General features: G+C 39.7%; 1 protein-coding gene across 8 annotated transcripts in view; it reads right to left on the bottom strand.

Annotated features, from left to right (window-relative positions):
* The window catches only part of LOC121961587 (ELKS/Rab6-interacting/CAST family member 1-like), a 156600-nt gene extending 142495 nt beyond the window's left edge, over positions 1-14105 (bottom strand). For all 8 annotated transcript variants that reach the window (XR_015775584.1, XR_015775585.1, XR_015775586.1 and 5 more), the window contains exons 1-2: positions 13806-14105; positions 400-1252 (exon numbers count right to left, since the gene is read on the bottom strand). Coding sequence is in view for 5 of the 8 variants with exons in the window: in XM_088072970.1 (XP_087929096.1) it covers positions 400-900 (501 nt within the window). In the remaining 3 variants the exon portion in view is untranslated. The remainder of the gene's footprint in view (positions 1-399; positions 1253-13805) is intronic.
* Between the last annotated feature and the right edge of the window lie 175 nt (positions 14106-14280).

The raw sequence follows: 14280 nt of genomic DNA, 5'->3' as shown, positions 1-14280 counted from the left end.
AGCTTTCTCATTTTACAGCTAAACAGTACACTAAAATACATTTCTGTAAACATTTGAGGTGAGGAAAAGACAACACAGTCACAGAATCCTGAATTATATTTGATCAGCACAGCTTAGTTTGACAGTCATAAAGAGTTCATGAACAGTGACCGACATGATTGACAGCTGCGTTAGAGTCACTCCTCGACTGAGTTACTGTTTTTAAGCACCATGAGGAGGCAGAGGAACCAAATTTTTTTGTCGTAGCGTATGTCTCATGTGAATACTATGTGGATATAGTGACAATTATAGCAAATAATAAAGTTATTTTCACCAAAGTTACCAACTACAGCTTAAATACAGTACCTTGCTGACTTTGAGGTTGCAGTATCAGAAGAACAAAACACTGTGACGTCTCACCTGTCTCATGGAGTGGGGGACAGTAGCCGCCTGTGAAATCTGGTTTTGCATCTCCCCTCCGAATGCTATTGCATCACTGGGCATCGCACCACCTCCCACTCCTCCTCCAGTGTTTATATTAGGACTGCTCCCCATGATGGCCGCCCTGACCCCGTAGGGGACCCTGGCTCCAGCCCTGCCCAGGGTCATGGTGCTTTTGGGCACCGAGGGGTTCAGCCCACTGCCCAGGCTGCCAATGCCGATTGGGTCATCAATTGTGTCAGCGAAGTACATAGGACCTCCCGTAGCATAGGCAGCATTCAAAGACTGAATATTCTCCATGGACAGAGTTTTACCAGAGCCAGTGAGTCCGCCGGTGGAGCTGCTGCTGCTGTTTCGCCGGTGTCCAAGACGTGGGGAGCGAGGGAGGCGTGGGGAGCGACCAGGGCTCCCGGACACTGAGCCATTACCATTTGATCCAACGACATCGAGCTTTGAGACAGAACGGGAGCTACCGTACATGGTAAAGAAGTATGGTGTGTATACTGTAGGGGTGAAAGAGTGGCTTTTTCAAATGAATAAATGAAGCAAATCAAAAATACATGCTCGAAATGATACAAAAGCTCGGTAAAAACAAAAAAATGTAGGATGGATGTCCCAAAAAATCTGAAAACACAAATTCCTGTCACTCTTCTACTGAAGTCCGTCTTGACTTTTTGAAATATCCTGATGCAGTGTTGACATAGCTGTGATAACGGCCTCTCAAACACCCTCGCTGTAATCAATGGGCTTTGTTAGAGAGCAGGAATCAATAGGGCATCCCTTAAGATAAAGGCAGCAAGTAAAGCCACAAGTCCTGGGATGAAGGGATCACCTAAAAGAAAGGCAGAAAGAGACAAAGACTTAGTGATCAGTGGAACAAAGATATACTGCACTCGAGGTACATAAGAACACACTGGAATTTTTACCAGATCATGGTTTTGATTTATCTACTTTTGAGTCATAGACTGGCTTTATGTCTTTGTGTACGGTATTTATTGTACACGACAGCTAATCAGCCAAAATGCCAGTAAGCTGTTGAGTACAGTAAATACTAGGCTTGTGAAAATTAACTGGAAAATTACATCAGCTATTGGCAATTGGCTTAGTACAGACATGTCCAATTTTAAAATGCCTGTGGCTCATCTTTCAAGGTATACTACATGTGCTCCCTTTCTGTTTATTCAGCAAATAGCAAGACATGGTTGGGACTTTGCAGGCAGGACTAGAAAACACACGAAGAAGAAATTAGTGTCACAGCATCAACAGTGAGAGGCACGGCTTTCAAAACTTTTTCAATGGAATATAAAACAGTTGTGTTTCTTTAATCTGTGGCCCAAAGTTTTTTCATATTATGTAATCTGGACCCCATACAAGAAAGTATAGACACCCCTGGCTTAGGACATCGCCAGTTGGTTTGTGTGGGTGATTCGACTCTCACTTGTTCTTCCCAAGAACGAGAGAGAGTCACTGGTCAGTGGACAGAGAAACGACAGAGAGAGACGGTGGAAAGTAACAGTGTGTGGAACCAGCACATACCCGCACAAATGTATCAGTAATCAGCAGTTTTGGGCTGACAGTGAGTGATTGGAAAATTTTAACATATCGCCCAACACAACTACTGCATGTATGTTATTGGCCAGTCTTCTTTCACATGGCATTGACCTTTCCAGGGCAAAACAATGGAAAGAAGACAAAGAAAACCACACAGACTGAAATCTTGACATGATGATGGCGCCAGATGGAGAGTAAGGAGTTGAGAGAAAATAAATGTCTTAACCAAATTGCTCGATCATCTCTAATAGTTTTTCATCTAATAGTTTTCCTATTCTGCAGTACCAGTGTCAATCTTCTGGTGGTGATAGAGACAAAAGTAAGGGTCATCACCAAAGTAAAACTATCAACCATGAACACTAGTACCGAAATGTGTGCCAACCCCATTTGCAGATGTAAAGATGTTTCACTAGATAAGATCAAATTTTGATCTGCTTGTGGCACTAATTTAAAGTCAACAGATTGTCAAAGTCTGACCTCTCCAATCATCCAGTAATCAGTAAGTGTATGTAAGTCTGATGCGCTTTGTCTACAGACTACAGTGAAAAAGCTTTGGCTTTATACACAAACTCTGCCACAGGCACAAGCATCAGCTGATGTGTGAGTTGATATGATCACACAGGCTGCTTTGTCTCTCTGCCATCCACTACACCTTCTTTATGAGATCACACTGTGTCCCAACACTTCTGGTCATCACAACAAAGTTACTGTCCTGCAGCTGAAATAAACCGAGAGACAGAAAATAACATTCAGTCACCTCCTGGATAAATAATGTGTACTAGAATAGAATAATCCGCGCATTTTTTTTATTCAGTCAATTAAATATTGTTATTAATCCATTTTTTTGCAATAATAATGTGGGAAGAAAACATGTAACAAAAAAAGATGAATAAATGCCTATCGTCCTATTCCTGTTAATCACATGAGTCACACTGGATAAACATTTTATGGCTGTAGATGGATAGTAGATGCCAAAAATGTAAAATGCTGTGTTTGAAATGAAGCAAAAACACCATGAAATAGTGTTTTGTCATGCTTTTACAGTCTAGTAGTCTGTGTGTGTGTGTGTGATGAAATAAATAACTAAAATATTAGAATTGATTAAATTCAAGTCAAAGAAACCTTGTAAATAGCACAGTTGTAAAAAAATCCATTCTCACTGAACTCAATTTAAAGGTTTCTTCCATAGCATTAAACTGTCTTTTGCAAAAAAAAAATTAAGATAAATAAATAAAATAAATACAGCAACATAATTTACGAGCACAGGCTCACACATGTTTCTGATAAATGCCTCAGAGGTGTTGAGAATGCTCTCATCTCCCATCACCCCTGAACTGCCCACCATGTGCTATGCACAAATTTCCTTGCATGAGCAGTGCAGCATTAGTTTCAGACTCTTTTTTGTCAGTGTAGACTTTAGAAATTTGGGCACTAAAAATTATTAGGTTTTAACTTTAAAAATGATAGTAATTTTAAACTGATGGCCAGCTGGTCAACAGTCATCTCTCCGTCATGTGAGTATCCTTGGAGACAGTGATGTCACCCTCAGGTCAGTGGACACATGACCCAGTAGACACACCATCTGATCCACACTCTCCCCTTACAAGAATGACCTAAAGTGAACTGAACCGCTTCATAAATAGTCAAACACCCATGAATCAAAACTCCTGTGGTTTGTTTCTTCTCTATAAACACATGATAATGCAGAATGCAGAAATATTTGCCCTGAAGTCAAAAACTTACTGTGGCTTTGATTTTAAAAGTGTTTCCTTGTAATGTTAGCAAAAGAGGAACTTGAGCATTTACCCTAGAGCTTTAGTTCAATGTTAACAAAAAGACTAAAATTGCTAAAATACAATGAAAGTTTTTATTTTTGTACCAATGCAGGTGAATTTAGGGACAAAGGAATTAGCCTTGATTAATTATTAAGAAAAGATTTAAAATGAGTAATTTGCAGTATTGTGGAGATTCTGCTAAGGTTGTTACCACATGTTTAAAACAATATGACCCAGTTAATTGTACATTCAGTAGTACAGTACAGTAGCACAGATGAAAATCAACTGGTCCTTAACCTGAGGCTATTAACCCTTTAAAACGTGAGCAAATTGGTTTGATTTGTTTTAAAGTCATGGTAAGGAGGCAATGAGCAATGAAAGAAGAAAAGACCCAAAAATGATCAAGAAATTAGTAAAAAGTACAAGGGGGGGAAAAAAAGTGTTTCGTGACTTTTGTTAATACAGAGAAAATAAAAACAGAAAGAAGAAGTAAATAATCATTCTATTTTGTGTGCCTGTGGATTTTATTCTGTTTTCTTAGTTGGTATCTATTTTGGTGACAAGCCTAGTTTCTACACATTTCTTGTTGAGTAGTTTGTCTGAAATATTTTCCCACAATGCACAGCCTCTTGCAAACTGCTATCAAGAACATTTAATTTCAAGTATGATTAAAACTTTGAAACCTGAAAAACATAGGAAGAGGGCATTGAGCAGCAAAAGAAGAGATGAAAAAATAAAAATGATAAAAAAAATAAAAAAGTACAAGAAAATAACCTGAAATTTAGTTAAAACAAAAAAGAAACCAAACAAACAAATGTAAAAAAAAAAAAAGAAAGGGAAAAACAACTTCTTCTAGCTTTAAAAAAAAAAAATTCTAAATCTACTTAATGCTTGCAATTTGTGGAACATTTCTTACCAAGTTGTTCACTGCCTTTTGTGGCATTTTGCCATGTTCTTGAAAGACATCACACCAATTTGCTCAGGGTTCAAAAGGTTTAAATACTTGTGAAAGGCAGCAGCACAAGAAAGTGATCTCGCTCCAGGTTTCAAAGGGTTAACCGTGCAGCCCTTTGTTTGACCCCGTTTTATCGTTTCTGCACCCCTGCTTTACGTCCCAACCCGGGCCTTTAACAGCCTTGTAGTAGTGTGTTTTTCCAACTGATGTTCTGTGAGGCTCAGATCTTTGGCCAGGGAGATGTTACTGACAACCAGTCAGTTACAGCTACACACACACACACACACACACACACACACACACACACACACACACACACACACACACAAACGCAAAGAGGGACCATCTGCTGTGTCTCCCCTCAGGCCAAAAACACACACCTGGAGAGAAGCAGGCCAGGACCCTGCCTTTAGCACACACACACACACACACACACACACACACACACACACACACACACACAAATATGCACACAAAAGCAAAAACTGTGCACATGTGCAGACCGACACAAACACAACACATACAGACATAATGATAAATCAATCCACGTGCAAACAAAAAGGAATAGATGACACATTCACAGATGAACACACATGCACATCGGCTCAGTGGCCGTGAGTGATCACGGTACCAATAACACACACACAATGCTTCGTTTGAGGTCAGTATGAGACTGCAGAGACAGAGATGTGTGTTCGGGGCTTTCCTCCTCCTCCCCTTTGGACCTACTGACCTGTACATAATGTATATGCTCATGTCCCAATTCTCGCTATAACGCAGAACATGCACAGTGTGTGTAAGTCTTTATTTTGGCGTTTATTTAACACACAAATGGCTCTTTGGCCTCTGCCTGTAGATGTTGGGCACTAAGTGGTTGTAGTGTTAAGTCTTGCCCAAAGGCATCTATTCTTGCTTATATTTTCCTAGTGGAGATCCACAAGCTCTCCTGCGTGGCCAGAGGGTGCCATTATTCAATTGTAGTGCGGGAACAATCAAAATATCAAAATTTAGCAATAACAGAATTTTCCTCAGGTCATATTTCAGTGTGAAGGAGGTACAGGACAATAAATACACAAATCCTTCCACTTCTGAACTGCTTATCTTGTTTGGGGTCGTAGGGAGCGAGCCAGTCCCAGCATGCATGGGCATTAATCTGTCACACACTTCTTTTTTATTTTTATTGGTTTCAGGACGTCATGGAAACCACAACACACAACATGTTGTGTTTTCTACAGTTCAAGTTTAAGGGTCACATGAATAAACCACCAGTGTGTCCCGCAGAATAAATTTGGGGTGGTTTTAGACACAGCTGGCAAACAGTCAGATGAAAATAATAAAACCTCCAGCATGTAATTTCACAAAAATATCAAGGCCACTGGAAAAAAGCACACAAACAAACACACCTATGACGCAGCTGGCATCATGAGATCGAGAAAATGCGAGCATATGACCGTCCAAGACCCATCTGTCAACAGGATCACCATCCCTCTTGCCCTTTCACACAAATGTGAGAAAGCAATGTGGTGCTGCCCTAAGAAACATCTGTTGAACAGTGCTACAACGAGAGTTCATCAAAGTTCAGTCTTGATCTTGGAAACAGTAGTTTGACTAAAAAAATCTTCACCCAAGGGCCACTTAATATTTTTTTTCCTGAGATTTCAACCCCATGATGCATTTTTCCTCAGCAGATGGAGTTTGCATGAGTTGAAAGTAGAGCTCAAATAGTTAGTCAATTAGTCAAGTATTCGATCGGCAGAACATTTATCTGCAACAAGTAATTTTTCAAACAAAAATGCAAAAAAAAAAAGTGGTATTTCCAGGCTCTAAAATGTAAGGATTTGTTTCTTTCCTTGGTCTTGTGTCAACTTTATAATTTAGGATTTGTAAATGTTGGTTGGAAATCATTTACGCTCCAGGTTATTGAAACAGGCTTTTCTCTTTTTTAATATTGCGGAAACCAAATGATTCATCCATTAATTGCAAAACATAATCTAAAGCAACAAATGCAATTTAAAGGCACATAAACAAAGTTTTGTGTTGAAGTTTGTTAAATTCTAAATATTGACAGAAAGATTTTCATTTTTATTGTAAATGCTGTTATCGGTCTCATTAACTACTAATAAGTCAGTATAGGTATCGGCCTGGAAAAACCAATATTGGTCGACCCCTTCTGTAAATATCCAATCACAAAATGCCCAGCTTCAACCACAATACCTACTGGAACAGATCCTGACACAGGCCCCGGAGTGACCTTAAGAACCAAAATAACCTCATTCATTTTATGTCCACAAAACACTCAACAGGAAGCACCAGCGCACACAACGCCCTGGATCCTAACAGCCATGCTGCATGTCTCATCTTTCCTCCACACACTCCTGCCTCACACACACAATGTTGTCTTAGGCCTCACAAAATCCTAGAATATCACACTGGGATACCAAGAACGTCTGCGTGGTTGAATGCCACGTACCGTAGTTGTACTTGTGTGGATGATCAGTATGTACCAGCACAGCAGAGAACAGACTTCAGATCTATAGTCGTGCTCCAAACATGGCTGAAAATAAAGAAGCAGCTCAAACTTAGACATATTATCCTCTTTGACGTTCATATGGTTAACTTTAAGCAAACAGTTAACACATCCATTTGCTATTACTACCTCTAATCCCTCCTTTCCCTCTCAGACTCGCTTGTCTCCCTGATGCTTTCATTTCCTCTCACTGCCTTTTTCTTTCTCCATCAGCATTCCTGAAGGTGTTCAGCATGTTCTATTTATGTGACAACCACACATCCATCTGTCACACTGCACAATGCAACACACACACCACTCAACCTATACTTAGCCTGCTGGTGTTTCAGCGTGGGAGCCGATTTTTTACAAAAGTTCGTGTCTCGCCTGGGGACCGTGGCTCATGAAAACACATTATACTCATCTTGAATATTATTATTCTCCATTACTCTCTGTTCCTGTCAGGCTCGCTGTGATATGATGAGGCTGGAAAGGACTCGCTGGTGCTGTCTGGGGTAACACATCTCACTGAAAGTCAACTCGACAGCCCAGCTGAAGGGGAGCACCGCACTCGCTCTGCAGTCTGCACCTAATCTGTCTGAAGATTTAAGGGGATGACCCGCTGTGCACCAGAGTCAGCTTTTTTAACCTCCACAGCTGCTTTATCGTGACGATAATAACGTTTCCTCTCTGAAATTCCAACTGTTTGTCCAAATAGTGCCACTACGACCACTAAGATTGTGACTAAGACTGTTTACTTTAAATAACATCTAGGAATTGCATTTATGCTATATGTTTTTTATATATGTTTTTTCTGCAAAAACCACAATGTATTGTTTTTGTTTTGTTGTTGTTGTTTTTTTAATTTAATTTAATGTAATTTTATTTGTGTGAACATCTCTGGTGGCAGTTTCCCTGTTGAATTAATACATTCTAATATATTTATAATACATAAATATACAAATAGGGATGAATAAATAAGAAACTGTGTGACACAGATGCAAAAATAAACTGGAGCAGGACTGAAATTCTGAGTAGTGTAGACTTTAGCACCACAATGACACATGCAATGAAGATGCATGGAAAGTGATTATATTTATTATTTGCATTATCTGACAATAACTCCAAAACATGTCTCAGAGCTCTCTTACGTTAGTCATCATGGATCTTCGTTTAACTAACTTAAGAGACACCTGGAGCTAGGAAGTTGCAAGAAATGTGATAAACAGCTATAAGCTATAAACAGATATTCTTAAAAGGGACAATTCACCACAAAATCAAAACTACATATTTTTCTTCTTACCTCTAAAATTTTTTTCGTGTGAGGTGCCAAGTCTTGGAGATATTTCAGCTGTAGAGATGTGAATGGCACTTGGCTTGTGTTGCTCAAAGAGACAAAAAACATGCATCTGAAAAACTCAACAGGAATGTCTCTTCTCAGAAATTCTGACATACTTACTAAAGATAATCCCCAGGCCTTGTTGTGAGCAGTTTTGTGTAGAATTGGATATTTTCTTTCAGCTTAACTACACCCACAAACCATGCCATTGCACATAAATAGGCATGCATCTACTCATGGATGAGAGTACGGCTTAGTATCAGTACTCAACGCCTTAAAGGTATCGACCAGACTTACCCAGTACCAAGTAGTACTGAAACTTCTGCAGTCAAACGATACCTGCAATCTATCCTTTTTGCACTGAATCTGCATACTTTCTGTTGCTGCCGTGTGTGCAGTTGGGCAGACTCACAACTGTCCTTGGCACAGCTCACACTCCCACAGCAGGAACTACAACCCACACAGTTTCTGGTGTAATAAAGTGGAGTTTGGTGTGTTTGACAATATTGGCAGTCCTGCATGCCATCATGCCACCAGAACATTCACCACCTTATTCACATAATGGGTATCGAATGTAGTTGGTATCAGTATCAGATATTTACGATATCTATCTATTAGCCGTGAATTGCTAAAAGTTGCTTTTAAAATCTACTGTGATGTGGTCACTGACATAATCCACACCTCCTCAAACACAGTCATGTCTTTCCGGCCATACATTTTTCACAGACCTCGTTTTGGCACTGTAAATACGTCCTCTACCGGCTCAGAGGAGAGTCCTCTCTGCCCTCCCTTTCTGCGATCGCACATTATATACAGAACAGTGAGATGGCATAACAGCGTGATATTCCCGCTTTGAGCAGGCGGTGTAAATGCGGCTGATGGTTGACAACTCCAACACTCTGCAACTCACACCAAAACAATCTAAAGTGAAAAAATAGCACTACAGGTAAGAGGAAAAATGTGTATTTTTGATTTGGGGGGTGAACTGTCGCGTTAAATTTGCAGGTACAAGTTTAAGTGAAAGGTTTCCACTTTCATCTTTTACATCCAAAAGTCCAAAATTTCATGTTTAGCAGTTTGATGAGTACAGGCCTCAGGTCATTCCCAAGGCAGTTTGTCATTGCTTAATGACGTATATTACTAGAAACCATTTAGCACTAATGTGTAATGTGTGGCTCATGCAATGCGGCTGTTTGGTTTTGAGTAACATATTATTAGAGGTTTGGCTCAGTTCTGCATTCAGACACAAGATACTGTCTCCCTGTCAGAGCACGATATTGATGACAAATCATAATGACAGTTTTGTGCTGATTTATGCAGTTTTGACTAAATTGCAACACGTCTAAAGTCATTTCTACAGGATTTAAGTGGAAATTTACAGAGGAATTAAAAGGCCTAAGTTTCAATAATTAATTTTTTTTGTCAGAAAGAGAGAACTGAGAGAAAAGTCAACTAATCGTGCACACAGGACATTGGAATAGCCAAAACTGCAAGGGAGGGTTCTTTTCAATTAACAGAGCAGCCCAATTACACATGGGAGAAAATATTAGGTAGATGTCTGGGCGAGATTCAGATTTTGTCTCACCAGAGTGACTGCGTTACTTGTACCTTCACTCTGTGCCACCGGTCCTATCAGCGATAGGACATATAATATGGTTCAGACACTGGAAAGCACAACACTGATAAGAGACAGATAGCATCAGCTCCAGTCTATTGTGTACCACAGGAAATTAATCTGAGATGCAGGCTGGGCAAACAAAACACGCATACAATCAGACATTCACACATACACACCATGACTCACACACACATCCATGTACATGGACACTGGGTTGCACAAAAAGTACATCGATGTCATGCAAACAGCGCACACTTATCTAATCTTGGCTGCTGCTGCTGCCTACATAGCAAATATGGAAAATGTACCGTTGAGACTCGGCAATTAACACAAAGGCAGGGAGGCACAAAAGTAATTCAGGGAGTGTGTAGTAGTTAATAGAAGAGAAAGTGAGAGTGAGACTCCCCCCAGGCTCGTCCTGTGAAGAGGAATGTGCTCACATTGTCAACTTGCCAGGTTAAATAAGGATGAAGCGAGTGTGGAAGGTGACTTGAACACCGCCTGAAAAGTTTGCCTGTCTGTCTGCCTATCTGTCTATCACTCTGAGGTGACAAAAATAAATCCTAACTCTGGAAAAGTTACAAAGCAACTTGAATAAGTAAATAATAAACAAGGCATTAGTGATGCTAGTCTTATGATAAAAGTGAGTTCTGGAAAGTGATTTGACAGAGCTACTGTCTTTGTCATGTTAAGCTGAATTAAACTCCAGTTTTCAGAAGCATGGATGTTGCAAATATGTGAATATTATAGTTAACTTAAACTAAAATGAAAATTAAAGCTAGGTATGAAAAAACACTTTAGTTAACCCTTTGGAACATGGATTGACATGACTTTTCTTGTGCTGCATTCAGACATATCACAAGCATTAAAACCTTCAAACCCTGAGGACATTGATTTGCTTTCTATGAAAACATGAGGAAAGCGACAATGAGCAACTTGGCAAGAAGTGTTCCAAAATTTACAGGAAATTCATAGATTTGGAAATTATTTTTTTAAATAGGCTAGGGGGAAATGTCATTAAAAACTATATTATTTTACAAAATTATTATTTTTAATCCCTTGTTGTTATTATTTTATTATTGTTATTATTATTATTTCCTTGTTGTTGTTTTTTATTTTTTACTTTTAACTTTTTTTTTTTTTTTTACTAATTCTTGAGTCATTAAATTGCTATTTGGCCTCTTTTCATGTGTTGAAAGAAATCAGGCCAATTTCTTCTTTCTTCTTTTTAAGATTTTTTTTTCTTTATAAACTTTTGGTGAAGTCACACAGGGAGGCCACCTCCCTCTTTTGATAAATAAAAAGCAGTCCCTTTGGCCTATTCCTATTATTTATTTATTTATTTATTTAAGGCCACAAAATACAAAGCACAATGCAATCAATGAAATAGCTACTGTAAAAATCCTCTCTCACTCTACAACAGGAAACCGTTCTTCAAAATGGAAGCTCTGTGCTGCAAATTCACTTCACTTCAAAATAAAGTGTGTTTTTCACTAACTTGACATGGTCGTGAGTCACTTGTGGTCCATTCAGAGTGAACTGGCAGCCCATCTGTTGGGAACCACTGCTGTAAAACGTTAATTAGTACAGTGACTTAAGTAACTAAAATAACCCAAAAATATAATGTGTACAGTAACTACAGTTACATTCAGATAAATATATCTAAGGGCCAGGCCATGCTAAATTTAGAAGATTCATAAAACAAATTCAAAAACAAAATTAAACTTATAAGCATGAATAGTATTAGAGCAAGGTTTAACCAAAGGCAGACTGAGGTATGCAAAGTCTGGACATTTAAAAATGTCCAGTGTTTACAACAATCTGAGTGGAAGGAAGCAGCTCAGTTCCCTGACTCGGTGTTCCCGGAGGAGGGGCAGTGCAAGAAACAGAGCGGTGGGCGGAACAAGAAGGAAATCACAGCGTCCCCTCTGCTATCCACCCCCCCCCCCGGGGGCATTGCAAAACACAGGCAGCAGATTTCACCTCCCAGCCTTCATCAGCACGATCAAATATCAGATCCAAGTTTTACTCGGATTGATTTGATCTGCAAAGATGTTGTTACTCTGTCTTTTAACATGTTGCTTGATCTGTCTCGGCGTTACATGCCAGCTGGCATACGTGGATGTTGACAGTCCCGTGCAACTATGGCAGCATGAAAAAACACTATTTTAGAGAAATGCACATATTTGTGCCTTAAAATAGTCCAGAACACAACAAGCTCATGAGGGAGACTGTTAGAAATATCACAACACAAGAGAAAGTCCCCTTGGAAATATTATAGCAAGACATGAAACTTAATACTGACTAAAGGCACACTTTTAATCCCTAAGTAAAAAAATTAGTGACACCACAGCAGATAAACCCACAACGTGGTCTCTAAACTGACGCTGTTAAAGAATATCTGAGGATTATGATAGCAATGTTTTTATTCTTTGCATATCTTTATGGTCATTTTTGGTTATGTGAGGTAATTTGTGTCTCTTAGAGATCATTTTGTGTCTTTTTGAGCTCATTTTGACTCTTTTTGGTTATTCTGTGTAACTAATTTTGCATCTCTTTGGGGTAATTTTGTATATTTGAGACAATTTTGTATATTGTTTGGTAGTTTTGTGTCTCTTGTGTCTCACATAATTTGTGTCTATTTAAGGTCCTTTGTGTCTTTGTATCTTTCTGATGTAATTCTGTGTGTTTTGGGTGGCTTTTTTGTATCTCTTTGCTGTAATTTTGTGGGGGTTTTGGTTATTTTGTGTCATTTTGAAGTCAATTCTGTTTCTTTAAACTCATTTTGTGTCTTTTTTGGTCATTTTGTGTTCTCTGAAGACTAATGTTGTGTCTCTATGAGGGAATTTTGCATCTCTTTGGTCATTTTGTGTCCCTAACATAATTTTGTGTCTATTTGAGGTCTTTTTCTTCTATAATGCTTTGCATCTTTCTGAGGTAATTTTGAGGTTTGTTTGTTGTTGTTTTAAAATATTTTTTGTACTCTGCTGTCTTTGTGTTCTTTTTTGGTCATTTTGTATCTCTCACAATTAATTTTGCGTGTCTATGAGGTCATCATGTGTCTCTTCAAGGTAATTTTGTATCTTTTTGGTATAGTTATCTGTCCTTATGAGATCACTGTGTGTCTCTTTGAGGTCTTAATGTAAACAATTGGCTTTGAGAAACTAACAGGCTGTCAGCAGCACTTCTGCAGCCTGCAACACAGCGAACAGATTGATAATCGCATTTGGACGCACAGAGACAAGACATAGTGTTATTACCTTGTTACTCCGGGGGAAGCCTCTGGCTGTACAATAGGTTTATTGAGCTAAACAGGAAGAAGCGTTGTTGAATTGTCGTTTGCAACAGTACAAAATGTATCAAAATGACAAGTGTGGCCCGAAACACGTAGCTACACCGCTCCCCTCCCGGCGGAAATCTAACAGAGCCCCGCTGTAGGTCTCACAGCTGACCTGAAAACTGCTGCACCTCAAAGCAGGCATCAAATTTTAATGTTGTCGCTGGTTCTTTTATTCCTGCGACGAGTCACACAAACACAGACGGCACACATGTGACCGACAACATGTCTACAACACACACACACGCGCAGGCCTATGAAATAAAACATGCATGTACACACTCAGCTAACTTCCAATACTCACTGCGGCTGTGTTTACGTTGCTGCCCCTCGGTTGTGAAATGAGCTCTGTGTAAGAAGAAGGGGGAAAAAAGGCCAGTCACATCTCCTCCTCAGTTATTCCGCTGCTGTCAAACCTCAAAGTGACGTTTCCTAACGTAACAGACGGTCAGCCGAGGTGAGACGCTCGCTCTCTTTTGGGACTTGTCCTCCTGTCTCGCTTTATGTCTTCCTGTGTCTCCTGTCTGTCCCGTCTGTCTGTCTTTCCCTCCTTTCCGTCTTTGCCAGCTTTACCACTGGTGGCTTCCCCACTGCTCGGGCGCTCCCGTGACGTCACCACGGTGGAGCGCGCGCCCCCGAGACGTATCCCACCCACCCCTCCTCCTCCCGCTCTCTCCCAACTGAGTCGCGTGCATGATAATCCAAAATTATTAACGTCGCAATTTAAGGAGAAGCGCTTTTCATTTTGAATTTTGATTATTTGTGGCCCATTAATAGCA

Source organism: Plectropomus leopardus, chromosome 22 (assembly GCF_026936395.1).
Source record: "Plectropomus leopardus strain MGB_pleo_1.0 chromosome 22, ASM2693639v1, whole genome shotgun sequence".
NCBI classification, from domain to species: domain Eukaryota; kingdom Metazoa; phylum Chordata; class Actinopteri; order Perciformes; family Serranidae; genus Plectropomus; species Plectropomus leopardus.
This window is presented reverse-complemented; position numbering and strand designations above follow the sequence as displayed.